The sequence below is a fragment of the Camelus ferus genome, chromosome 23 (assembly GCF_009834535.1).
Source record: "Camelus ferus isolate YT-003-E chromosome 23, BCGSAC_Cfer_1.0, whole genome shotgun sequence".
NCBI classification, from domain to species: Eukaryota; Metazoa; Chordata; class Mammalia; order Artiodactyla; family Camelidae; genus Camelus; species Camelus ferus.
In genome coordinates, this window is record NC_045718.1 from 30,423,360 (window position 1) to 30,444,383 (window position 21,024).

At 35.8% G+C, this 21,024-nt stretch overlaps 1 protein-coding gene across 8 annotated transcripts in view; it reads left to right on the forward strand.

Moving 5' to 3' along the window:
• The window catches only part of ENAH (ENAH actin regulator), a 136,141-nt gene extending 115,344 nt beyond the window's left edge, over window positions 1-20,797 (forward strand). For 3 of the 8 annotated variants that reach the window (XM_032466607.1, XM_032466601.1, XM_032466603.1), the window contains 5 exons: window positions 1,765-1,831; window positions 4,638-4,700; window positions 8,015-8,093; window positions 10,844-10,901; window positions 11,459-20,797. In XM_032466607.1, coding sequence (XP_032322498.1) covers window positions 1,765-1,831; window positions 4,638-4,700; window positions 8,015-8,093; window positions 10,844-10,901; window positions 11,459-11,496 — 305 coding nt within the window. In that variant the 3' untranslated portion in view covers window positions 11,497-20,797. The remainder of the gene's footprint in view (window positions 1-1,764; window positions 1,832-4,637; window positions 4,701-8,014; window positions 8,094-10,843; window positions 10,902-11,458) is intronic. The other 5 variants (XM_032466604.1, XM_032466606.1, XM_032466608.1 and 2 more) reach the window with 3 other exon arrangements.
• Window positions 20,798-21,024: the final 227 nt, after the last annotated feature.

Genomic DNA, 21,024 nt, shown 5'->3' on the forward strand with positions numbered 1-21,024 from the left:
AGACTTGCCTGACTAGAGTGGAGGGGGTTTTTTTGAGGAAGATTGGGGGAAAGGCTTGGGAAAGCAAGTTAGAAGCAGAATGTTGAAAGCCTTTTACGAAAATATCAGGAGTTCAGACTTTATCCTGCGAGAATTGAGTTGACAAGCAACTGAAACTGTTTTAGGAACATTAAAGTGGCAGTTGTGAGCAGAGCGACGTAGAAATCAGGGATGGCCGAGATAGGGAAACTAGTAAGGATTCAGTGTGTTTCCAAAGACCCAGTGAAGGTAACCCAGCCTCTGTCCTTCCTCCTGAAACCCACCTGGAGCCCCATTAGAGAGAACACAGCCTCACGTGGTCTGCACAGGTGAATTGAACTGCCCATCCTCAAAACCAGATGAGTGCTTTTAAGATTAAAAGATAGTTCTGATTTGGCTGATTGAGAAAGGATGTCAGTCAGCTGTTAAGTGGCAGCACTTGCTACATCTTTTCACATTGGAATTATTTCTTCATCTCTCTGCCTGCCTCTTCTTTAATGACAGTGTCCTAAAGACCACTCCCTGGCTGCCTACTTGTCCTTCAGGATTTCCTTTTTTTCCTCTACTCTGCCCGATGTCTCTTGGATGTGTTTCTGATTCTGTCTATCCTGAACCTTCTCATCTGATTATTTAATGTACCTGGCTCACTCTGTGGTGGTCAACAAGAGAGTATGTTAGCTGTCAGAATACAGAAGAAGGAATAACGATTGATTAATTGACTGGTTGATTGACGTCGAGTAAAATAAGATGAATGATGACTTTAAGGTTTCACACCTAGATGACTGAATGCAACAGAAGTCCAGAACAAAAGCAATGTTTCAGAGTTTGAGTTTGAAACTTTAAGCTTAGTTGTGCATATGTGTAGTTTGAAAAGAGGGCAGCTACCTAAGTAAGAATGTCCAGGAGCCAGTTGAGGGGCTACACTGGAACTCAGGGAAGTTTTTTAGTTACAACTCCATGTAACTTTACTTAGGCTTGATTTTCATGTGGCCCAAGTTCATTCTTCCAGGACAGGATTCCTGTCTGGATTTCACCCAGTCGTCTTGTGAGGCCAGTGATGGCATCAGTGAGTCAACCCAGGTTAGAAAAACAATTCAAAGCAGAGTAGATTAAAAGCTTTAGAGTAAACTCATCTTTATTTAACTGGAATTGTCTGCGAAGTCCCAAGATTTGATTGAGAATCAAGGAAGTACAGTAGAAGGATGATTTTGAAATATATTTTGAGTTGTTTGAATTTTTTCCAAGAGGACTCTTTGAATTTAGATTAAATCTTGAAGTACATGAACACGTTAAAGATTCTTTTTGTTTTGCTGTTGGCACTAAAAATAGCTTAAGATAGTACTGTCCCATTCTAATAAATTTAAGCTATCCTTATTAATTTAAAATAATTTACACTATTTCATTCTAATTAATTAAAATTATCCTACCCCTATTATTCTATCTTTATTAGAGAAACTTCCTACCATCTGGTATATAGAATTACAGTATTTTAGATTTAGCAATCTAAATTCTTCCTAGGGAAACTCACACTTGCTCATTAATTTCTTCACATTTTGGCATCTGAAATTGTACAAATTAGAATCCTTACAGATTTTAATTAAAGCTCAGAATTGAAATTTAAAATTTTTTATTTATCTGTCTTACTACATAAACATGTATAGTGGTATTTACTATTTTGTTATTTGTTTCATAATAACTCTGGGAACATATAAGATATTAATAACTTACATTCTTTTATTCTTAAAGAACCGACAAGAAAACCTTGGGAAAGAACAAACACAATGAATGGCAGCAAGTCACCTGTTATTTCCAGGTATCATTTTTTTCTAAGTTTTATATTACATTTGTATCTAAAAAGAAATTAACATCTGCATTTTTGTTGTAGAAAAAAAATGAATGGTAGATCTAAAAATTGTACAAAGAAGCAAATGAAACATCTGTAATCCTATGACTGTTGGATGACACTGAGTCCCACTATATTTTACTAATAATTGTCTAAATTCTACCCTATGCTTGTTATTATTATCTAGGTTGTCTGAAATTTTAAGATAATTCTTATTCCTCCCAATTTGCTTTATTTTGAAAAATTCAGAACTGTGGAACAGTTGAAAGAATAGTATCACAAATGTCCATTTACCCATCACCTAGATTCACTAGTTATTAACATTTTGCCAACATTGGCTTGAACGTTTGTCTACACATCCACACTTTTTTCCCTCTGAACAGTTGGAAGGCAATTTGCAAATATGTGCTGCTTCAGCTTTTTTAGGCTTTTAGCATTTCTCTTAATAAGCAGGACATTATCCTGTATAATCACAACACCATTATCTCTCTCAAGATAAATAATCTTGAACAATATTATTATGTAATATATTCACATTTCCCAATTAGTCTCAGTGATAGCCTTCATTTTGTACACGTAATTTTTTAAAGAAACATGTTTTAAACTGAAAAGCAGCTGAAGAGAAAAAGCTGCAATGTTTGAGAGAGAGCAAAATAAAACCTAAAATTTTGAATTTGTAAAGTAGATTTCTTTCTTTCTCAGTTGAAACTTCTAATTATAATCAAGTTAGAAAAGATAATACCCAGAAACAAGCCTGGTCAGTTTGTGTTTTTCTTCAAGTGGCTGGGGTGTGCACTGTCAAGCGGACTCAGTGTTCCTTAGCTAGGCACACATTACTGTCATAACTAACTCTGTATCATAGGTCTTAAACATAGATGAAACTTTTTCTTGGCTTATGAGACAGTTTAAAGGACTCATACTTTTCCCAGGAAAGAAAAGTATGTATCTAGAGACTAAATTTTAAAGTTTTTTTGCCTTTTCTTTCTGAGCTATTTGCCTTATTTTTGCCTCATAAAAAGCAAACTTGACTCTAGTTGTAGAAGCCTAATAAAGAAAAATATAAGAACAGACCTCATACTGTCACAAGTCTGTTGTATCTTAGCTTCAATCTAAATTTGGGTTTGTTTTTTGCGTGGTTCTTTCTACTGGTAGAAGAGATTTGGTGTTGACATAGTTATTTAAGGTCCACAAAGAAACTGGGCCTTTTTGAATGTATAGAAGCTTTTAGTTTCTAAGTGACTGAAAGATGAATATATGTGATTTTAGAAGAAAATGCCGGAATTGCTTTTGGTGAACATGGTTCTTCAATAGAGGAGGAAAATGTGCACATTTGTGTTTCTGAGATGTCTAATTGATGTGGCCTTCTAACGCATCTCCAGTAGTTGTTACAGGTTTTCTTTAGTAACACATTACAAAGCCTGATTTATCAAGTACATATCAGAATAGAACCGTGATGTGCCGTTTACCCTTTGCAGTTACACACGGTTGGGGAGGAATTCCTCCTCTTCTTTGCCACTGCTCTTCACCCCTACCTCACTGATAGGGACTCCGTAGTGAGCTTGCCTGAAGCTCAACTTAAATTCAAAGCAAAAGTCATATCTTACAAGGGACATGGAAAGGCTTCTCCAGACAGAATGTATGTGTTCTTTGATGTGCTTGGGCTTATTTGAAGGAAAGAATATTCTTTCAGAGATTTTTCAGAATTCTAATAAGGGAGTTTAATAAATGTTCTAAACATCGCCGTTTAAAAATACATTTTTATATAGATTAATCAATATTGGTTCTTATTATCTAGTAGTGTATTGTAATTGTGTTCTGACTCTGGTAGATAGTTTTCCTCTCTTTTTCCAGAATAGACATTAGCATGCCCAGTTATTTCCTGACCGCTCATATGCCTTTTGATAGATTTGATCCAACCACTGATAATGTGTGTCTTAAAATTTCACTGCAAGCAGTTTTAAACCATAAAAGATTTTTAAAATATGTTTAAAAGACTAAGAACTGTATTGCTTTTCTTTCTACATTATTTACCCTGTTCCTTCTGAAAGCAAATATATTGGCCATTTTTTGTTTTTATTTAAGTGTGCCTCAACATTGCACAATAGTAAAAGTACTTGTTTGTCTTCTGAAAATCCATGTCAAAATTATGTTAGTGATAAGATGGATCAGTATCTTGTAATATACATGAGGGATTGTGTTATGCAGTATGTATTAATAAGATGCCAGATAGTAGGGTAAAAGCAACAATGTTGTAGTTAAAAATGCTCTAAACCGTGACTGGAACATAACATTGGAAAGTTTGTGAATTCTTTTTGTGGTTTTTATTGAGAGCTTACAGATCTTGTATTCAGGATGGAAAAAAGGTCTTTACAATGCCTCCTGAAAAGAGTTAACGAGCTACAGTGCTTTTTATTGTGCTTTTTATTTGAGTCTGTAGTTTTATCTTCACTCTAGTAGAAATGTCTTATATGTGTTTTTGATACTTGTTGAATCTTTGAAGGTAGATTTTATTCTGTCTGCAAGTCTATAAAAGGTGGCATTGCATAATGCTTTTTTTTTAATTCTCTGTAATTGTCAGGTAAACAGTGTCCTACATAACTAGACTTAGTCTCCAAATATCTTTTTCTAATTGGAAAAAACAATTATTTTAAAGTTAACAGACTCCTTTCATTTTTATTCTGTTTGCTGTAACTAAAAACCTATAAAACAGTAACAATGAGAATTCTCTTTAAAAGTTCTATTGTATACCCCTTTAAATGGTTTTTCCCCTTCATAGACGGGATTCTCCAAGGAAAAATCAGATTGTTTTTGACAACAGGTCCTATGATTCATTACACAGGTATCATCCTGATGTGACTTTGTGATTTGAGACTTTTAAATAACATGTTCAGGATAGGGCTGAGCTTTTTCTACATGGATTGGTAATCACCACAAGGAGAGATTTAGGAAGAGTGAATCTTTCATATTTAGCTTTATTTAAAGCACTTTTTAAAAAAATTCTAAGATTTTAATTAGAAAAATTAATAATATTCATTTCCCTGCCATCAGTTTATAAATTATGTTTGGATTATGATAAATATAAATGATAACCATCAGGAATACTAGGATGGGACTCCAAGGCCACATATATCTAGGCTGTTTGTAGCTTTTGCATTTTCTTTTAAAGGCCATTCTCAGGAGTAGGGGTGTATAGCTCAGTGTTAGAGCATGTGCCTAGCATACACAAGGTCCTGGGCTCAATCTCCCGTCCCTCCATTAAAGATAAATAAATAAATCTAATTACCTCTCCCTCCCCCCAAAAATTTCTTTTAAAAAGGCCATTCTCTTTATGATTATAAGACAAGGCTTCTTAAAAGTTGAATAGAAGATCCTGTACTGTTTCTTGCTAGAACACAGGATAATATGGCCATAATTGTGGATAATTTATTATTTGAAGGAAATCTCTGTTTCCTAGATACTTGGCAAGTAAATTGAGTATCTTTAATAACCTAACATCTAACATCCTGAGCAGATTGTTTTCTAAGATGAGTCCTATTATACCATTTTTTTTAATTACAAAAACTTAGGATATGAGGCATGTGTTTCTTTCTTAATTAAAAAAATTGTCAGTTTTTTAAAATCCTCAAGTGTTTGAGCTATATTTAGAACTAATTTAGCAGAATAGGGACTTGAATAGTTGCAATACACTAATTTAATAGGCAAGTATATAGAGGCAACGCTCTCATTATAAAGTAATAAAAACCTCTGAGAAATTGCCCTATTTTATTATCAATTATTGTGAAAACCCTTATGTTAGAAATAACAGATACACCCATAATCGTATATGCATCTATTTTTTAAAATACACATGAAATCTACTGGGAGCATGAATTAAATAGTATATGGAGGGCATGTTTATGGCAGTGAGTAAGGAGTTCTGTAATCAGACTCTTTTTGGCCAAATTGTTATTAACTACAATTATTTTCATGCCATTGATGATTAAAACATTTGGTAAGTTTCTTTTGTCAGCCAGTTAAATCTGCATAAAATGTTTATAATACAATAGTGAAGTAGTTTTTCCTGCTTTTTTTTTTTTTTTTTTTTTTTTTTGAGGTTGTTTAATTGTCTTGGCCAAAAGACTTATTTAGGAAATTTGCTAGCACGTAGAAAAATAGTATTTAACAATGAGATTCTGTTGCAAATCTTCTCAGCTACCTTGCTGCTTTCATACATAGTGCCCCCTGGGATAATGTTATTAATAAAACTTTTTTAAAAAGTGGTGATTACTTCTTTCCTTCAGTATGAAAAGTTCCCCCCTTTAGTTAATTACCACGGTGATGGTGGTGGTGGTGGTGGTGGTGGTGATGGATTGCATGTTAGCATGAATTAAATTTTTTTAAAATTGCATGTTTCCACAGTTTTTTTATTTATAACAATAATTTTTTTGCACTGTTTAGTAAATATGGATATATTCATAGCATACTGCCATAGCAGCAGCAGACCATACTTATTCACTTGAATTTCAGGGGTATTCATGATGTAAGTTAGGAGACAACATTTAGCTAATTTGTACCAGTTAAATGTGAGACGTGAAAGAAATGCAGAATAAGTAATAATTTACTTCTGTAGAGCAGGAATAGACAGTGTAGGTGAATGAAATGCACAGTGTGTTGACCTTTATGAATGCTGTATAGACCAGACTCAACAGAGCACCGGGACTTGCATACTATGGACCTCGATAAGTCTTAACTGACTGTGGAATTAAGTAGTCTCCTCAGGAGAGTGAAAAGGCGTATCCTCACAAGAGGAAAGGAAATATGTCATGTGAATCTTCTTATCCAACGTGGCCTAGCCCAGCGCCTATTGAATGAATAGCTTTTCTGAAACTTTCTTATTCATATAAACATAAGCAGCAGATACCTAATAAAATTGGTTGACTTGCTTCACAAAAGTCTTTTAAGCAGTCATATGTTTGATATTAAAGCAAATTAACTCAGTATTTATCTTAACAAATAATGACTATGGATTTGAAGTAAAATATGCCTTATAAGAATAAGTTTGAAAATTTATTAAACCTATTGAGTCTTGGTTCAGATTTCTAACATTGGTACTCTGCAAAGTTGGAAATATATGGCTTGACTAATGACAAAGCTGGAAATAAATGACTTGTACTGATTTGTGGCCCTTAAAGGGTGGCCACTTATTATATATTCAACCTGAAAATAGAGGAGTACCCAATTAAAATTCTACATTTTCCACATAGGATTTTCTCTCATTGCCAGAGTTGGAGAGGAAACCATGACTGATTTATTTGATAATGAGTTTTTTGCTTAAAATATACCTAATCCATAAAACTTATTTCTTTGTGTAAAATTTTTAATAGAAGCTAAACTTTTGAAAGTGCAATAGTAATTGGCAATCTGCTTCAGTGTGACATTTCCTTTTTTAAAAAAAATAAAATAAAATAACTATGGAAGTAGTTAGCTGAAAACACCATTCAGATAACATCTCCATAAAAATTTCATTGGGAAATAGCCACATAGCCAATTGGATATGAATACAGTTTTGATTTAATAATCATTTTTCCAACATTCTTATTTATTTTGATGCTTGAAGTGGAATAAAGCATATACAAAGAAATCACACTCACTAAAATGTCTTTTCTCCCACAAACCAAGGCGTAAGAGTTTGTAAATTGATTTATATTAGAGTGAAATGTTTAAGTCTTTATATTTTCCCTTATGTTGGTTTGCCAGATATTTAGTAGATAATATACCGTTTCCAAAGAAGGAGAAAACAAGACGTGTTACTTGGGCTCAGATGTTGCAGCTGGTCTCCTGTCTGTCCTGATCAACGTGCCACATGTTACCTGGTTACCCTCCCTATGCCTAAAGAGTGTTGTTGTCTTCTACTCTTTCCTGGCGAAGCCTTGTCATCTTATTACCTGTTCCTAATTCCTTTACAAATAACTGAAAATATTGAGAAAAGTGAAAAATATTTTCTGGTTTTTGTTCTAATCAGTTCTGCAACTATTAGGACAATTAACTTTTAACACGCTGTGTTTTAAGAAATGTACTTAAATCTGGTGTTGGGTTGGTAAATTTGCAGTTAATTATGAACTCATTAAATATCCTAAGTGTTGTTTACCTGTCTTGAAAATTTCATTTGTACAGACCAAAATCTGCACCCTCGTCACAGCCCAGTGCCAATGGAGTCCAGACGGAGGGACTGGACTATGACAGGCTGAAGCAGGTGGGCGTTCAGCAGCAGCTTCCCTTTATTTGTACTTGTTTCTTTAAAAAAAAAAAATCCCGTGTGAATATATTTGACAGATTGTGAATGTATTTGAAAAGAATATAGGGTTATTTTTATGCAAATTAAACAGTGGCATTCATACTGTATTATTTTTTTCAAATCCTCAATTTTTAGTTAGTAAATTCACATAAAGTTCCAGCAGTGGTGGGGGGGAGGGACAGTGGTTTAATGGTATAATATAAACTTTAAATGTCAGTGCATGGTGTACAGTTGTTTTTTTTTTAAAGAGAGGTTGCACTTTTCATTTATCATTCGCCAAAATGGGATCCAGTAAATCTGGTTTTGGCAAGAATGGGAGGAAAATGAGCACTCTCATATACTTCTGTCTTTTAGGAAGCAGTTGGGGAAAACAAAAGCCTTAAAAATAATGTCTTACCTTTGAATCCAGCAATTTCACTTTCTAGAATTTATGCTAGGAGAATATCATGGAGGTATATGTATATATAGTGTGGAGGAGGGTTCTGCAGCCATTAAGGAGTTGTCAATGAGAATATTTAACAATGAACTTGCCCACATTAGGTGAAATAGACAGGTAACCTAACAGTATGAGCAGTTATCCCAATTTTATTTTTTAAAAAAGTATCATCCATATTTTAGATTCATTTGCATTCTGTTTAATACCTACGTACCCAGAGGAAAAAGTGGAAAGATTAATGGGTGACTGTGGAGCTTTAAACTATTTTATTTCTAGAAGAGGTAGAATAATTTTTTTAAAAAGTAATTTTAAAAAGATTCAAAATGGAAGACAGTACATCTTAGTAAAATAACTCCAGATGCTCCTGTAGTGAAAAATTTAATTTTTGTCTTCTTACCCTGAACTTCAGGATAGCCTCTGAAAATACCAGTTGTAGTGATCACTATAACAAACACTTATTGACTGTCTGGTAAACGTCAGTGCTATGCATTTTTGGGTTATTAGCATGACATTTCTCCTAATCCTCACCGTCATATAACGTAGTGTTTGTACTCAAATTGTGCACATCTGAGGTTCAGAGAAGTTAAATTTACTCAGTCCTGCAGTCGGGATCAGAATGCAGTCTTTGTTCAGAACTCATTTCCCCCATTCCATCACTCATTTTTTAAAATGCTAGCAAAGTTTGAGTAGGGCTTAAAAAGGAACCAATAATGTTGCAGTAATATGAGTGCAGAACAAAAGTTAAATAGAAATTAAAGAGACAGATACAAAGAATAATTTGAGGTCAACCTAATTTTTATACTGCAAAGCTGTTCGAAAAGTTAAATTGAGTTTTGTAATTTGAAAAGGAGGCATGTGGTCATTGACAATCAAGCCCTAGTTTCTTTCCTGCATGTTAAATGTGGATTTCTTTTCTTGAAAAATGTTCTGAATTGGAGCACTTGCACACATTTAACATATAGTAATCTTGGCTATCTGAAGTAGTGAGCTAGAAGAGAGAACAGATTTGAGTTTAGGACTGATTTTATGATTAATTTGAATAAGGATATCTGTTAGTCCATATAATAACTTCTGTGCCTCAGTTTCCCCATTGGCAAATGGAGGAATTAAAGTAATTGATAGTTTTCAACCTGATTTTAAGCATAAAAAGCTTTTTTAAAAAATGAACCATAAACAGCGATTTAATTTTACCTGAGATGTGCAATATTTAAGTTGTATAATTTGAAACTAATCCTTCCATAGGATCGTGGGTTTTCACCCATTAAAACTGTATCACCTTGTTAGCCCTTTTGCTTTCATATTACACACTTCATCTTTTTTTTAACTGGGAGGTATCCATTATTTCAAATTGAACTTTATAAAGGGAAATATTGCAAAATACATACATATAAAGGTGGTGTGGTTTTCATGGAGGAATGAGGGGCCAGAGTGTCACTATTAAATAGAAATATAGTGTGGGCCACACAGTACTTTAAATTTTCCAGTAGCTTCATTAAATGCAGAGAAACAGGTGGAATTCATTTTAATATATTTTGTTTAACCTAATATATAGTCAAAATAATATTTCAGTATGTAAATCAATATTTTAAAATTACTAATGAGTTATTATACATTATTTTCTTCATGCTAAATCTTTGAAATCCGATGTATGTTTTGCATTTACAGTGCATCCCACTTCAGACTAGCCACGTTTCAAGTGCTCAGTGGCTACATACGGCTGGTGCCTGGCATCTTGTCCTGTGCATGTCCAGCAGGGTCCTATCCTCCTCCTCCTCTCCCACCTATTAGGGCAGCCCCTGAGGCCCTCCAGGGGAATCCTAGTTTCCTTGAAACTTAGTTTGGCAGCTATGTAAGGAGTCCCCATACTTCAGACTAGATGACAGATTTGCCAAGAGCTGATTGTTCAGTTTACTTGTCTTCTTCCTTGGAACTTCTGTATGTATTACCTCTTAGCTCCCAGAAGACTAGATTAAAAGCCCAGCTTTTATGTTTTCTAGAAGTTATCTGAATCATACCTTTCACTGGGTGAGCAAATAATTATTTTAGTTTAGAAAGCATTCTGTTTCATATTTTGCTAGTCTAGAATAAGAGAAGATTGGGACGAGAAGACTATTAAAATTTACCAAGGTTAATCTTCTAAGACATGAATTGTGACTCTGGAAACAAACAAAAAAATGTAATATTTCATATATTCTTAAAATTTTATATGAGCAAGTATCTTTTAGCAATAATTTTTTTCCTGTATTTCTGATGTTTTTCTTTAACATTTTAGGACATTTTAGATGAAATGAGAAAAGAATTAACAAAGCTAAAAGAAGAGCTCATTGATGGTGAGTGTCTAAACGGATGTGCTACCCTTATTAATGTCTAAAAATAACTTTTTAAGAAAATGCAAATAAAGAAATACCCAGTTTATCACTTGAAGGCATAAAACAATTACTTTTCCATATTATCCTGCCTCTTACTTTGCTTAGGATATCAGGGAGGAGCACTCTCTCCTTCATATAATGGAAATTATTTGTGAAAATAGGGGTAAACGAGATTTCTAACTTCCAGCTGTTGAGTAGTAGTAGATGGAAGACTAGGTAAATAAGTCTTTCTCTAGGTCACCTCTCCTCATCCATCCCATTCCACTGCCCTCTTATTTTGAGCCTACAGAATCAGTGTTTCATTTTGTGTACAAAATAGAATATATAAATATATGGAAATAAGTGTGATCTTTGTAAAAATAAGAAAGCAAAGATCTGTGCAATGAAAGATGCAAGTTCAGTTTATCTTTTTATTACTGTGCATTTGACTGCAGTCATTAAGATTTCTTAAGAATGAGTCGCCCGTATTTTACCTTATCATTATATTTACTTTCATTACTTCTCCTTTTCCTACCCAGCAATCAGGCAGGAACTGAGCAAGTCAAATACTGCATAGAGAAACAAACTAAGGAGAGATAGGACTTTAATCTGGAGAAAGGAAAAAAAAAAACCTGCAAAGAACAACTGTTAACAACAAAACCCCTACATTTTGTGAGCTGTAAGAAGAAAATGGAGACAAACAGTCGGAAGGAGGGAAAACTCAACATACTTTGAAAGCCTTCAGACATTACTACTCTGGCGATAAGCTATTTCCCTCCCAGTTTGCTGCTTTTTTCTGACCTTTACAACAAGATGGAAGAGTCGTAAAAGAGTTCCTGGAACAGTTATGCAGAAAATGCTAAACCCGTCAGGCAGGATCACCGTGCATTGAAATATTTTCATGTCAAGATTAAATGGCACATTTTCCGCAATCCATTGCTAAAATAAAGAGGAGAAAGGCTTAAGAAGTTTTTTTCAGAGAATGCTGATGAAGAATTTAGCAAGTTACACTATTGTATTGTAAATGTTTCTCTCAGGTTTGTCTTCCTATCATATTTGATATTCCATGAATAATCGCGATCAGCCCTATGTAAGTTAAGATTTTAAAATGTGGAACAAATGGAATTGTATGTGCTTTCAGAGGGTGATATTTATAAGAAAGTGTCCTAAAAATAATTTGTCCAGCTTGAGGAATTTGAGAATGATAGGAAGTCTCTCGAGGTAGCCTTCATGCAATTTTGTAGATTCAAACATAAAATTCGTCCAGAATTTAAAGATTTAGATGCCTTCCTAAATTGTTACAATGCTTTACCAAATCTATAACTCCTACATAACACAAACCAGTGGTCAAATGTAAAACAGTATATTGTAGATTTACTGTAGGTTTTCAACCTTTTTTAGATTTATGCATGTGGACATTTTTATAATGTAATTACAATCACCACAAAATTAGCTTTTTTAATTGCAGGCAGTAATGCATGTCAGACTAATACGTAGTGGCCTTTTCGAGGCCTAGTCCCAGGGAAAACATTTTGTAGAGTATAGGGGAGTGGGAGGAAGGGAAGGAATAATTTTTTATTTAAAGTTAATTTCTGCACTATCTTTTTTCTCAATTATCTGCATGACTAATAATGAGGAATATTTTGTGACTTTCATTGGTAAATATGTTAACAGAACCAAGTACTTAATCTTTTACATCATGTCTTCAGCTATTTGTATTTTAACTTCCGTAACTTCAATGGTCTGAAACATGATTCTGAGCTTCACATGAATTACATCTTACTGTGGAACTCACAAGGTCGATCCCTGAATCTGGCAGTTACTATTACCTGGGCGCCCTGCAGTTCGACAGGTGTGCAGGCACACGTTCCTGACCACGAAGCCGCTTTTGAATTTTGTTATGTTGGGCTCCTGGAAGGTAACAATGATGGCAGCAGTTAAGGTCACAGAAACCATTGAGTGAAGGGAAAACAACAAGGGGTCCTGCATAATTTTCTTTTAATAAGTAAAGTGAGACTTAGGTGGTGGGAAGAAGGCATTAGACACTCTACTTACCACCGTGTGTGTGTATGTTCACGTGTGTGCGCGTGTGTGTTTGTGTGTATGTAATCCGCTCCTTTTTCTTTGAAACACATTGAGATTAAAATAGGGGAGAAATCCTATATGTTGCAATGATAGAATTTTTTGAAAATTTAGGAAATCAAAAATTCTCCAGACTCTCCATCTTGATTTATGCTTGAGTTGTTATGTGCCATATTTGCTTTGAAATCTTTGATTATCAGAAGTTTTACTAAAATTTTGAAGAAATAATCCATTTTCATCTGCTTTCTAGATTTCTTAGTCAGTTCATAAGACAGAGCTTGTTGATAGCATAGTTTTCTAAATGCTGCAAGTCTGCAGCCATTACCACTTCAAAGAGGTTTGAATGAGGGACTTTTTTTTTTCCTTGTTAAAATAGTTCCTGTTTCTGTAGAAACTTCATTTTTAGATTAATCTGTGATGGATGAGCTGTAAGTCAAGTATATAGTTCTTTTTTCTATCAACTATTCATTGTCATGCAATAGTAAAGGCATTAAGGATGCAACAAGCTTGTAAAGTACTATTTTCTAAAAGAAATAGGAGGCATTTTCATCTTTATTATTGTACTTTTGGTTATGCAAACACTTTGATATAAACGTTTATGTCCCCCATAAAACTAGTCAGAAATCACTTTTCACTTTGTTGACTAAGTTAAACAGTCTATAGTAGGGTAGAATACTGGGTACAAGTGGTCCAAAGTAAGTAAAAGACTACGATAAAAATGCTAGATCTTAAAAAGAAGCTGGTTTATGCACTAAACGTTTTGTGCCTTGGTCTAATATTAACATGATGTCTGTAAAATGACAAAAAGAACCAGTGTTGAACCATGTTATATTTCCCATCATTCTGCATTATCCCAAATTGCTAAGTGTATTCTTTCCAGGAAGTTTGATTGAATTACTATACATTTACTGCCATGTGTGACAGTTTTGTCATTGTTAGAGATTTCAGTAATTAAAATGGGAAACAGAAGCTTAAGTTATTTTCCTTATCAAAACTGTGTTCCTTGGAACCACGTTATTATGATGGTTTTCGTGCTCTTGTACATCGGATGTCTTAAGCTGAGTGCAGTTTAGGAGATCCTTTCTAATTACAGGAAGGTACTTCTTTCCTTCAACACTGTGATCTGACCTGTGACAAATCTGTACTATACACTATGTAAATGGCTAACAAGTCAATTGCAAACCAACTGAATGTACAAATCTTAGTGCTGGTGCTGAAATCTCTTCAGAATAGTCATCATGATCTCAAAGTTTGTTTCAAAATTTGCAAGCATCAAGTGTCAATCAGAACTGAAGATGAAACACTAATGAATGTTGAATTCTCATGCTTTAGGTGTACTTCTTTTTAGATATTTTGGTTCTCTGCTATTTTTACCATACTGTTTCATTTAAATTTCCTACACGCTAACTTCGTTTGTGCGATTGAAATAAAATTGCAGTATATACATGTTGCTTGTTTGTGACACTTAGATAATCTTCTGACATAGTCTGTTGGTTCTAAAATAAGTTGTATTGAATGTGAAAAACACTTCTTAAAGTCCATGACTTCACTATTTAAAGTTTACGTATCACAACGCTATTCTTTAAAGGTTCCATAAGTCATAAATACTCAGTAATGTATACAAAGGGAATATGTGATAATGTATCTACTTTTTGCTTGAAATAAGTGTTGGGTGTTTCCTACTTGTTTTTATTTTCTCTCAGCCCAGCTTGGTACAGTGTCTTAAAGTCAAGAGAATGATAAATGTTTGAATTCACTCCATCTTGTTCTACAACGTAGATACTTAAACTCATTTATGCAGTTAAAATTTTCCTTTATGTAGTTTGCAGCGTAAAGGACATTGTCTGGTAAAAGGCCTAATCAAGTGCTGAATTTTAGATATAGTGAATTCCGTATGGATAGTGTTTGTTTATACAGTATGCTGATTTCTTGATAACTACATATAAGCAGCAGTACTTTTTATCTGACTCTTATGAGGTATTAATTTTGAGTTTCTTTTTAGAAGTCTAACATCTTTATTAGAAGTACAACACTCTCTTTTTTCTTCTACCAGACCCCGACTCTCCCCTCCCTCATCCTGTCCACTTCTCGTGGACCCGGTGTTCCCACCATTCACTTACATTTGCAGCTGTTCATTACCCAGTCCACGGGTGTAGACATATCAGCTGATTTGTTCTCTCTGTCCCATCTCAGGATCCTGCTTCCCTTCATGCATAAATCAGAATGTTTGTCTACAAACTAAAAGTCTCTTCCCATTCAGAAATGAATTAACAAATGGTAACCTCTAAAATTTGCCTAGCTACAACTTTGTGTCCTGCGTTTGTATATACTTTCAGTGCCATTGTGAAGAATTGGCCTTTAAATTCTAAGTCATATGTTACCCTTTGAAGCACAGTTTACAAAGGTATGCTACAGGATCTCTGTCATTTCTTTCTGTAGCCATCATAGCTTTATAACCCTATTACCCTGTAAATTCTGTGGATTATAAGCATAAAAATGACACCACGTAAAGCATACTGTGTGAAAGAACCCTCTAGGAGCTCCTAATTCCTTTATGAAGCTATTACATAATCTACTCTCCTAAAGACATTTACTCCAAAATTCACATTAAAACTCCAAACCTGTTCCTGGTAGTATCATTTTTGCTTTTAATAGAAGGATGAATTCCTATCTGTGTATCTCCTCAAAGCTAAGAGCTTATTGAAATTACTGATGTTTAATACCTCTGACTTTTCACTGGAAAGCCATTTAATATTTAGATTTAGATGCTTCTGAAGTACGTATAAGGAAACTTGTCAATCTGGGGGAATAGAATTGTCCCAGGTCCCTTTGGCTACATGAAGACACAGTCAAGACCATTTACTCTTAAGAGTAGTTTTCTCTTGAATATAAGCACATTTGACTAAGTAGCTAAAGTTGGTAACCGCTCAAGAAAGGACATTTATATAAAGCCAAGTGCTGTTGGAGGTCTGGAGTGCAGATTTTCTGTTTGTTCCCTTTATGTGGTCTCTAGATCTAAATTTTTGAGACTCAAGGGTTTTTTTTCTATGTATTCATAATACTGAGAAAGTGAAGCCTTCAAATTTTTTAAAAGTCTAAAATTGATTATAAAAGAAAGGAAAATATTACTACAGTAAATTTAGGAATTGTTAGGGATATTCAGCACCAACATAAATGGAGGTCTTGGATATACTTTGTTGAATACCAATGTGAAGTCACCAAAGAGGCAAATTGAATCTTTCAGTAAGGAGGTGTATTTGAAAGTCCCTAATGTATGAACTATGTAAATTTATCTGTGTCTCTCTAAATAGTTTTTGTTTAAGTAACAGTGCCTGTGAGAAGGTAAATAAATGATTAGTCGTAATGACTTAGGATGTTAAAAGAATTACTGCCACGTTTATTGGTTATGTTTGTTAGGTCTGAAGAAATCGATACATGTGAAGATCAAGAAAGAAAAAAAGGGCTTCTTTCAATTATTATAGATGTTGTTGCACATAATGTGAACTGAAATGTTAGTATCATTTAAGGCATGGAGTTGGCCTCAAATACTTGCTGATTAATTTAACGTATGGAGTAAGTATAGCTGAAACTCAGTTAAGTGTTTGAGCCAAGAGATCAGTCACTGAGCTGTACCCCACTTCTCTGAAGCATGTTGAATACTTAGAAATTGAGCAGAGAACAGCCTCTGGAAGCTTCTGGTATAGGACCATAGGATTCCTGGGTAGAGGGGGGAAATCAGGGCCTCGGGAGGCAATGAGGGTCAGGGGAGTAAACGTACCATCTGAAAAGTGCTCCTTTTACGTCACTTTTAAAAGGCATATAACTCCTAGCAGTTGGACAACCCAAATATGCCAGTGAACTGGTCACTAAATTCAACCTTTTCTCAGCTGTGTTCTGAGAAAATACAGCCTTCCATTTTAATAAAAATTACTTTAAAAGCTTAAATATTTCATCAGAGGACTTAAGTTTGCACTTATTCCATAAATAGAAAATCTGTATACAAATGACAGCCTTAGTTTACCGTGAGTTTGATTTAACTTCAGTAAATGGTTATTCCTCCAAGAAGACTTAGAATATGTATGTATTTTTAAATAGTGTGCAGTTGGTCCTTTGGATTATGCAGAAAATGGCACTTGGAAAATTCACACTGAATAAATTTACATTGATAGTTGTTTACATTGAGGGATATTAAATTCTCCATCAAGTCCCAAAGTTTCCATTCAAATCTAGGAACAGAAAATAGTTCTTGGCTTACACTTAAAATATAAACTGTTTTAACCATACAAAAGAAATGTGCCACAGAAGGATTTTAAAGATGTGGTTCTTAAAATTTCTAATGTTTCATGCCCTTAGTCACATCGATGGAGCCTTAGTCTGAGTCCATTTTTTAAAGATTAAAGGCATTTTAAGAGATGTTTTTTCAATATGCTTCATTTAAATTTTAGTTGAGAAATAACAATTTAGGATTTTTATCGTCATTAACCAAGTTGAACTTGGTTTGTTCTGCCTGCCATGGCATTAGGTGTTTTAAATATCTTAGGATTTCCCTAGATGCTGGAACTTTCAAGTCTGAGGTTGGTCCATTCTTGATGGTAGACTAACTTAGCATTGTAATCACAGCCCCGTCTGACTGCCACCCAGTGCTGGTGGTTAGGCAAGTGGAAGCCGGGTGTGATGAATGTTACGTAGACCTCAGTACTGTACCTTGAAAGTGGTAGGCACTTGACTTTGTCACTAAAATTTCCTGGGAGAATCATTTCCCCCTAAGAAAAGTATTGGGAGGGTTTAGATATTCAGAAGAAAGGCACATTAAAAGTCTGGCTTCATTTTCTTTCTACTTACTATTACCAAAGGGATGGGAGTTTCAGGTGAGCTAGGAATTTACAATTTGGTTTACCACAGATACCTCATGATAGATTTCAGTTGCTACCATTGAATTTGGGGGGACAAAGTAGACTTGTTTCTGAAAGTAAACATTGTTAAAAGATTCTTATTTAATCCACTTCTTCACCCCTTTCTTGGACTGGACACTTTGTGTTCCTCCTCCTGCTTTGCTGTCACATTCCTCCCTTTGTGGGAAGTGGACCAGCCGTTGGGCTGGGCTCCAGCCATCTTAGGCTTCACCAGTTGTCCAACTGTGAGGCATCCTCCCCGGGCGGGGGTCCCTGAGGTTGCTCCTGCCTCTAACACCAGCTCTGCGTTTCATCATCCAGTGTGTACTCTGCAGCCACTGGTCTGCTTTATCTCTTCATTCTGGATCCAAGAGAAGGAGAAGAGGGCCTGAGTTTTGCTCTCTCATCGTAAGTGCAGCTTTTAATTGTTTCAAAATCTTAGACCCTATTCACTGAAAAACATGCAGCCTGGGTGTGAATAATAAGGAAATACTGATGAAATGACAATTTTGAGGTTAGTGGTGCCGTGTGCCATCTTGGTGCTGTGTTGCGCTGCTGCTCCAGTGTCCTCTCTGCTCCTTCGTGAGCTTTCACAGAGCGAGTCCCTAGTGTCTGCGTGTCTGCATTGTCCTATCCATGGCCCTCCACCTGGACACACACGCCTCCTGCCATCCCGACAGACCAATTGTAATAACATGGTGGGATCACGTGAGACCTGGGACCCATGCTCCCGTTACAATGTGTTAGTGTCAAAGTCCTTTTGACTCTTCCTGGTCCAGGAGCTGTTTTTAAGCAAACACTCTGCAGAGCTGGATGGAGGGAAGCAGCCCTTCTTTATTGCCTGGGGAAGAAAAGCAGTTCTCATGTCCCCTCAGCCTGCTGTGCTGTGGTTCTTTCTATCTCTGCCATCTTGGGAGGAATAGGAGCAATAATGCCCTCCTGTCTCTGCCCTTCTTACTATATACACGTGTACAAGCTGTCATCCCTTCCCAGTTCCTTGTTTTAATCCAAAAGACAGCGATTTCTTGCCAGACCAGGTGACTCGCACCATCTGAGTGAATGTTGCTCTTGGTGCTTGCTTGACCTTAAGGAAAAGATAATTGGCACGAAGTCAGAGGCTGCATGGGAAGGTCTGGGCTTAGGATGAGTCCTGTTTTGCAGACGTTCTTTGCCTTCTGTTCTTGGCGGGCATGTATGTGTTTTGGAAGTCACATTTGTTAGCAGTAAGACACGCTTCTCATTATGTGTGTTTTCTTTTTTCTTTTTTGGGAAAGTGAAGTGTTTCTAACAAGTGAATGAGCTAGGAAGAAGATTCTATCTTGAGACATCTGTAGTTGATGCAGAATATTTCAGGACTCAATTACAGTATTTACACATTTTCATAGAAGTTCTTTTTTTGGTTTGCTTGATAAGACTGAATGAGGACGCGTCCCTGCAGTCTGTAAGTATAGCCACACTGCGGGTCCCTGGTCTGCAGCTGGGGAGGGAGTGGGTGCCTGAGGGTTAGCGTCTGCGTTGGGGCCGAGCAGAACAGCAGGCAGAGGTCGACCCAGGTAAGATCTAGTTCAAAGTTTCCTGTTTGCCTCTCCTCTCAGAGGCATTTCCAAAACCTTTTACTTGACCTGAGCCAAAACCAGTTCCATTGTGCTTTCTGCTGGCCCTAGGGAGTTTGGCTTGAGCATATGAGTGAATGACTGGAAAGCTTTTTTTGTTGCTTTTTGTCTTGTTTTTGAGAAGTTGGGGAGTGGGCGATGAACCTTTCTGGTTGGAGGACAATATACACTGTTTCCATTATGAGATTTAGAATGTTAAATACATTTTCCTTTTCAGACCTACCAGGTTGCTAGGCCAGCGGCATCCAGTAGAAAAGCCCAGTTGGTAAAATTTCAAGGTGAATTTCTTATGGTCCAAATGGGTTAGTCCCCCATGTTACCTTGCTTTGCTACATAAATTTAAAACTAGAAATGTGCATTTATGTCCTTAAAAGATGATGCAGAGTTATTTTTTTTGCTAAAGATGTGACCACAAGCAGCCCATGAATGTAGGGCTTTAAAATCTGAGTGAGCCTCTTAGGGTAGTATGGACTGAAGTAATGTTTTAAAAGTTAAGGTTGACTTAAACATATCCAAGTCCATATTTTAATAAGAATTAGCAACGATATAATGTGCATACAGAACCTCATATATCTTATCTCATGGAATTTCTGAGTTACTGGCCTTGCTGAATTTCTGGAGTAAAGGAATCTGGTAGCAACTTGTTTCAAAGCAACAGACTGCAAATTGCTGCTTGACTCAAACCATTTGTAAACCCAAATGAAAGGGGATCTTCTTGTTAGGAAACATTACCTTCCAAGCTTGGCATCTACCTTTAAGAAGGGGAAGTGGAAGAGAGGGTGAGACACCAAACCAAAATAGTTGGCAGGGTGGTGGGATTAGGCAGCACCTGGGTTTTGCACCAAAGTTTCAAATATAAATAGATAAAAAGGAAGACCACTTGCAAGACAGCTTAGGAAGGACTTGCCAGAAAGTAGCAGCTCCCGCTGCGCAATACAGTGCCTTCAAAATGATTCTCTGTGTGAATTGCATGCAATTTCATGTAACCATAAAATGTAACCTGTATGTGCATGACATGTGTCTACAATGTGTAAAGTTAAGTTCAGCAGAAAAGGGGCATGGCCCTGTCACTGATGGATCAGCGAGCCTGCTGAAAGTCCTTGGACTTAAAGTGACCTCAGTCTGCCGCATCAGAGCCCTGTGTTCGCATTAAGCAACCATATTGTTGAAATCGGATCCATTTCTCTCTCTACTTTCTCTCCTACTTTGCAGCTTTGCTGGTTTTAACTGCTTCTCTATTCTGCTTCTTGGTATCCTTTCTTGTTTTGAAATAAAAAGATGAAATACTTAATTCAAAGGAGACTTGTTTTTATTTCACCAGTTGCTCTTAATCTACCAAAGATATATGATGTGGAGAAGTTTGTTCTGTCTTCCTGATTGTGATTCTGACCTTATAATATGCTGAATTCTAAAAGCTTGAAGAGCTTTCTGTGGGCCTCCTGCATTTCAACCCCTCACTAAGGAGGGAGTTGAGCAAACTGTTTGCTTCCACCTCCCCAAAAGCTGCTCCTCACTTCT